Source organism: Ooceraea biroi, chromosome 4 (genome assembly GCF_003672135.1).
Source record: "Ooceraea biroi isolate clonal line C1 chromosome 4, Obir_v5.4, whole genome shotgun sequence".
Lineage (NCBI taxonomy): Eukaryota > Metazoa > Arthropoda > Insecta > Hymenoptera > Formicidae > Ooceraea > Ooceraea biroi.
In genome coordinates, this window is record NC_039509.1 from 8448917 (window position 1) to 8456115 (window position 7199).

Here is a 7199-nt window from a genome sequence, read left to right on the forward strand (position 1 = left end):
TTCTCGTAGAACCAGACAGAGATGTTCCTATTACAGGAATATTCACTCACAATATTTAAAAAAAAGTGAAACGCGATACATTGACTCGTATTCGTATCCTCTTTACACGTCATAGCATGTGCAACGTTCCTAACACTGCTACCGCATGCTACTAAAGCCAAAGCGTCTGGCACCACTCGTCGCCGTAATGTAAGTGATATCAGAAAAGCAAGACGGTGATTGGCCACCGCGTTGCCGCGCTGCCGCGTCCTGTGGGCAGGATCCCTAAGTGCTCGAAAGTAACTATGAATGTAACTATAAAATTAGTTACTAGTTACTGAACATATGTAACTGAGTTAAGTTATAGTTACAGTGGAGAAAAAGGAACGAGAAGAAGTTAGAGTTACCGAAAAAAGTAACTGTAACTGTAACTTCGTTAGAAGTAACGAGTTACTTCCCAACCCTGATCAAAATATGCTCTTTTCATTTTTGGTGCCAAAACTTTTCTAAAAAATTTCTAAGGAGGGTTTATGAGGGGGGGGGGTTGTGAATTTACTTTTTTAAAGGTATTGTACCTTTTAAACGTATTATCACTTAAGGAAATCAAATTTCGGTGCTCTTTCCTCTTAAGTCTTGAGAACGATTAATTCCTCACGATCGGCAATAGATACGTCAAGCAGTAAACATATAGGATTATGGTTCGACAATACATGAAAACACATACATATGACGTGTTTATTGCCGCTCGTGAGGAATTAGTCGTTCTAAACCTTATTAGAAAAGAGAGCACCGAAAGATTGACTGCGAATCTCGTCGATGCGTGCATCGCAGCAAGAGGAGGGCATTTCGAGCACTTTTTATAAAAAAATAAAGCCAACAGAAACGAAAATTAAAAATGTTAATAAAAATATTACGTTTTCAAAATATTATTTTGGCGTATGTTTCAGGGAAGCGGCAAAATTGATTGCGATATTATTTGAAATTATCTTCGTTCACACTTCTAATTAATACATAAATAGTTCTAGTATCTACTAGTACCAGTGGAACGAACGAAAACCACTCTCTGCACGAATCAGTTTGCAGCTCGCCTAGAACCAGGTCTCTTCATTTATAGGTTCATTATCTTAAAAACGGTTCGTCGTACGAGAAAAAAGTAGTAGACAAAAAATGCTTATTTTTTAATTTTCTTTTGAGAAATGTTAACATATTTTACATTTTTTGCATTCACACATAAAGTTTGCACATGTAAATGCAACCCCCCCCTCATAAACCCTCCTTAGAAATTTTTTAGAAAAGTTTTGGCACCAAAAATGAAAAGAGCATATTTTGATACGTAAATATATCAAGTTTCGTAGAATTTTACGTTGAAGTTTAGACAGTGGATAGAAAATTCGACTTTTTTTCGGCAACTTTGGGGAGCTCTAGCTCAAAGAGGGGGCATTTCCGCACACATGTTGATATAAGAAAAGTTTCTTATTTTGGCCTATAGAATATGCTCTTAAATTTTTTGCATCAATTCTGGGACACCCTGTATAATGGGAACGATCCGCCTCGGAGCTCTCTTCTTTTTGATCCAGCATTCTTCAATCACGCACGAAGTTTTCGTTTCCGTCCACGGAACGCCGCAGTAGAATAAAACGTAGAGTCAGTACTAGACCGATCTGAAAAGACGCCGGACGGGTTGGCTCCCTGCACAGAGGCAACGACACCCAGATCAGCATCCGAAGATTGCTCAGCCAGGAAGATAGTAAGCGAAACTTACACTCTGCTATTACTTTTCTCCTCCTCCCCCCTTTTTTTGTACATCTTCACCAACTCAGACCTACAATACTATCGAACAAAGATTCTATTCCATTTTCCCCTATTTAAGTGGCTCATATAAAACGCCGAAGCGGAAGCACGACTCCCCCGCCGGAATCATTTTCGACCGACCAAAGAGCAGCCTCCCCTGAACCAGCAGCGTTTGAACGGCCGTGGAAACGCAACAATTCGGAGTCAACCTTAACGCAGTCCCCCCGTCGCGATTCTACCGAGCGTTCAACCATAGTCACCCCTTCCCCCACCTCTCCTGCATTTTCTCCATTTTCTCCAATATCCCTTGAATCCTCCATTACACCTTCCTCTTCCACAAACGTTGAACCACCTTCTTTTGCCAGAAACTCCCCTTTTTCCCTCCCAGAACTGTCCCCTCGATGGTTTTCGCCCATCCCCTCCCCGGAGCTCGATCAGTACTTGCTTCCTTCGGATTTCGAGGAGCATTCGAATCCTCCCCCTGTATCTCCCATCCAGGTACTCACAGAGATCCACAATTTATCCTTTCCCTCCTTTGGTGAACTAAGACAACTTTATGAGGCTGGCCTCGAAGTATTGCGTGAGCACATCCTCGATTGCTTCCCCACGTTCACCTTCTCCCTTCCTCCTTTCGCCTTCGTCCTCAAACCTGATCCCATAGACATAGGTACCTTGAGGGGTGCACTAAGAGACGTACCTTCTAATACTATAGTCCCTCTAATTACGCATAATCGACAATATCCTGTGCTGATCCCCGCCCATATGTCCAACCACTTTTAATCGACAATCCATCGCATATCCTCCACAGCATATAGAATCTTATCCATATTTTAAGTATATATACAGGGTGTTTCAATAGGAGGTAAATGATCTGTGCGGGTCTCTCCGACAATTTATATCCCGGCGGGACGTTGGGGGAGAACTCGTGTATCGTGTGCGCGGGTCTGTTGTTGCTGTACGCACCCGCCGTGACGCTGCACTCCACGCGAATGATGTTCACGCTCATGACGTTCACCAGTTCGTCGGATGCGTACGGTTGGGTCGAAGAATGCGAGACGAGAACCCCAACAGCGGGCCGATGGTGCCGGGCTTCGCAAAGTTCACACTATAGGCACACTTGATCTCGCTTCGCATGGTGTTGTCATTGGCGCGTAGGGCGAGCACGTTCTCCCCCGTGCGCTCCCCACCGTCGTACATGTCGTACGTTCCGACGTAGTCGTCGTCATCACGGTCCTCCCCCTCCACCACTTCGTGTTGACGGAGCACGGCGTTCCTCAGGAACCGGCTTATGGCACTGAGCTCGTAGGATCCCTCGGGAATCGTTATCAACACGTCCTTCTCGCCGAAGTAGAATCTGTTATTGGTCGCGTCGATGTTCGGTATCGAGTTGTAGGTCTCAAAGTCCGCGAGACCGAGCTCAAAGGGCTCGTCGCTCAGATCGATGGGTGGGAAGTAACTCGCCGTAAGAACGCTGCTTCTACCAGTCAGTGTAAGCGTCAGCGACATGGCGAACAGCTACTACCCTACTACCACTCGATGTCCCGGAGAAAACTCAGACACAACTGCCCGCAGATCTGCTTGTCGTAAGTCTGATATCGGTGCCGATTGTACGCGATCGACACGTCACCGCCCAGATAGCGCTCGAGTGCTCGCAGTGGCCACAGGTTGCCGAAACCGTCGAAGTAGACGGCCCTGTCACTCCTTTTGGCGTACGCGACCCAATGGGTCCCCGGACCCGCTGAGCCGTCGAGGTTCACGATGGCACACTCATTGCGACGCGCACGCGCGGGTAACGCGTCGCGCATGAACACCACTCTGAAGAACGGCACGCGAAGACGCGCGGCCTCCGCCGCGAGCTGTGCGCCCATCGTAGCACCGGGTGGCAGTCCTAGCGCCGGCGGGGACGTATTTTTTACTAATATGTCCACCGCAGCTGCAGGACATTCCGCTTCCACGCGCGTGCAGTGCTAGATAGAGACCGCGTCCTTCCATCGCGCGATTGTGACGCTGCAGTTCCTCCAACTGACGACGCTTGGCCTTGGGCTGTCGTTCACCGCCTTCGCGACGCCGGCTGCACCACCGATCAACGACCGCGCCCAGGACCGGCAGGAGCGGCAAGAGGCCCCCGCGTTGCACTATAGGAAGCGTCCTCGCTGATCGCTTGGTCGTAGTGGTCCCCCTCTTCCTCCTCGCTTTGCCAGCCGGTCGCTTCTTTTTCGCGCCCATTCCGAGTTTCGTCTTCGCCTTCATGGCCGCCCATACGGCCACCGCGGCGGCTCTCTCACCCAGACTCGAGTTCCTCGCCGAGATGCGCTCACGCGTCCTGTCCGCGAGTACCAGGTCGGCAGCGTGCCGATCGCTCAACTGACGGCTCCTCGAGTAGGCGATGTCGTGCTCGCGGCAGGCAGCGTCCAACGGGTTGATGCCGCGATCGCCTCGCGCGAGTCGCTTCGCGAGTCTAGTACCGGGCCCGCAGAACTAGTAGCCGGGAATGTGCAGCTCGAATGATAGCGCTTCTATGGCGCGATTGAGCAGACCCGCGTCGTGAGCGGCTAGACGCATTCGTGGGAGTAGCCGTTGGCGCACGGGCACCCAACAGCCTCTTGAGCGCGACTTGAACGAACGGATGGAGTCGTTCCGCGTATAAATAGCGGGGCGCCTCGGCGCACGAGCGAGTTCGCGCGACATGCGCTACGTCAGGCAGGTACAGACGTGGATTCAGCGAGTACGCCGTGCCGTAGATGATGTGGATGAGCGGGAATGGCGGGCAGTAGTCGCAGGCATGTCGAGCGGTGCAGCCGCGCCTACGTTGCAGGAGCGCGATGCGATCGCTGAGGAGATCACCCGCGCGCGCGAGTCCATTCGCAGGAAGTACCGGAGTCTGAGGACCGGCAGAATGGAGGATGAACGGGCTCTGGAGAGCCACTTCAAGCCGATCGTCGGACCGTTGAAACGGTTGGTCGAGCACACCGTCGACGACGAACCTGACGCCGTCGACGTGACTCGCGTGAAGAGGAAGTTCAAGGAGGCGGAGGAGGAGGACGCTGACGCCTCGGCGATAGTTACGCGGAAGCTAAAGCTAGTTACGCCGCAGAAGCTAAAGACAGGTCGGCAGAGACTGAGCGCCACGTCATCACCGTTGATAAGCGCGACGCTCGAGGCGGATGCACCGGCGCCGATGAGCCCGCTGGAGCGATCCGTCGCCGAGGTCATGCAAATGGACGAGTAGGGACGCGCTGCTCGCCACGCTGGAGCCGTTGGGTTGGAGATACGTCGGCGCTCTGTTCGCGGACAGCGGACGCCAGCAAGACGAGCGCCATCGACAACGTGTACGGGGTGTACATCGGCAAGACCGGCACGATGCTCGGCGACAAGCGATTCGACGTCGGCGCGGACGACTCCATATTCGTGGGCAGTACGCGGTACGAGGGTACGCCCGGAGCTGATCTTCATGCGAGCCCCCGACGAGAGCGCGTACACAGTGCAAGATACGATGATGTACCGCCGGATTCTGCTGGCGACGAACGCGCACAGGCAGCGGCATCAGACGATAAAGAGCAACAAGGGCTACAAGTACAGGAAAATAATCGCCCCGTTGATGGGCGTTCGCTCGGCCGCGAATCACAGCGGAGCCGGCGTGGAACCACCGCTACAGTCGCCACCACTGCCACCTCCATGAGGGTAACCGACAACGCGATCGACTACGTGCACTGGGACGATCCGAACGAGCTGGTGGATCGCCAGGCTGATCGTGGCGTCGCGCGGCGCGGGCAACGACTCGCACGACGCCGAGTTCCTGTCTATAATTGAGGAGCTCCGAGAGGCGGGCATCATTACGATCTGACGCGCCGCCCGCGATGCAACGATGCCCGTGAACAAGTTCGGCGCTACCCTCGCGCGGAGCGGTGTCAACGCGACGGGATTTCGGGCCTGCGACGTTCGCGGTTACGTGCGCGAAAACGCTCTCTGCCTGGTCCCTGACGGCAATGGGTACTACACTAAGAGGCGGAGAATACAGCGCGTGGCCGTGCCGCGGGAGGAGCACGACGCGGTAAACCGGTACCACTTGGACCAGCGGATCAACTCGTTATCCGAGGCCCAATGGAGGGACTACCGCGACCTTCGGGATACGGTTGGTGCGCTACGGGCGGACGTCGACGGCACGTCCGCGAGGACGGACGCGCTGGGGGACACGGTGGGAGCGTTGGAGACGCACCGAGACGAGATGAACGGTAGGGTGAGCGGGGTGACCGTTCAGGACACGGGGGCTGCGGATCAACGCTCAGGAGGAGCGCTTCACCGCGTCGTTGTCGCGGCTGCAGTCCGACACAATCTCCCTCACGACGCAGTTGCAGGCGCACGACGGAAGGATAAATTACCGCGAGAGTCCTTCAACAGGTACGTCACGGGATTGGTCTGTTGCACCTTCGCTGTCCTAAACACCTCCGTGGTCCAATTCGGCGTATAGCCCTTCGCGAAGACGGTTTTATACTTGCTCACGCACGGAAAACCTGGCGAAGGCGTGAACGGACGCTAGGTTCAACACGAACCGATTGGACAAGGTGGCGAGGACCGTGCGGTCGTGCGAGGAACGGACAACCAATCTCGAGGAAACGGTATCGAGGCTGAGAAACGATCTGACCGACCTCTCGAGCGCCGTGGGCTCTCTCCTGCAATCCGACGAGAAGCGACGGACCGACGTATCCGTGCTGACGTACGAGTCCATCGACGGACCGCCCGTAACGGGGGAGTGAATCGTACGCACGACGGACCGATCAACGTACGAATGACGGACGAACGGACCGATCGATCAACGGACCGATCGACGAACGAACGGACCGACCGACGGACGAACGTAACGGTAGATCGAATCCGTACCGAGGAGACAGGGCCGACCCACTGAATCGTGCCACGATGAGGGCCAAGGAGCGCGGCAACGTCAGTTCGGAGAGGTTGCAACTGGTGCGTGAATTACACGCGCCAGCGAGAAGAAACTTTCCTCGCCGTCGCATGATCGTGCGCAGATATGACGACCTGTGGCAGGCGGATCTGGTCGACGTGCAATCGCACGCGCGGCAGAACAAGGGCTACCGCTACATACTGACGATCATCGACGCGCTGAGCAAGTACGCGTGGGCGGTACCGCTTAAGCGTAAAAATCAGGCAGCGAGGTGGCCGAGGCGTTCACTAGGATATTCCGCGATGACGGCAGATGCCCGCGGAACCTGCAGACCGACGAGGGCAAGGAATTCTACAACACGCAAGTGCGAGAACTAGCGCGTAAGCGCAGTATAAATCACTATTCCACGCACTCGGTAATGAAAGCCTCGATAGTGGAACGCTTCAATCGTACGCTGAAGAATGAAATATGGAAAGCGTTTACACTCAATGGATCGTACAAATGGGTAGATTGCTATCGCGCCTCGTGA

General features: G+C 53.8%; 1 protein-coding gene across 1 annotated transcript; it reads left to right on the forward strand.

The window, feature by feature from the left end:
• Positions 1-6684: 6684 nt before the first annotated feature.
• On the forward strand, positions 6685-7199 carry LOC109611049. The gene is made up of 2 exons (XM_020032080.1): positions 6685-6896; positions 6983-7199. Exons 1-2 carry the CDS (start codon positions 6685-6687, stop codon positions 7197-7199), a joined length of 429 nt encoding a protein of 142 aa, XP_019887639.1.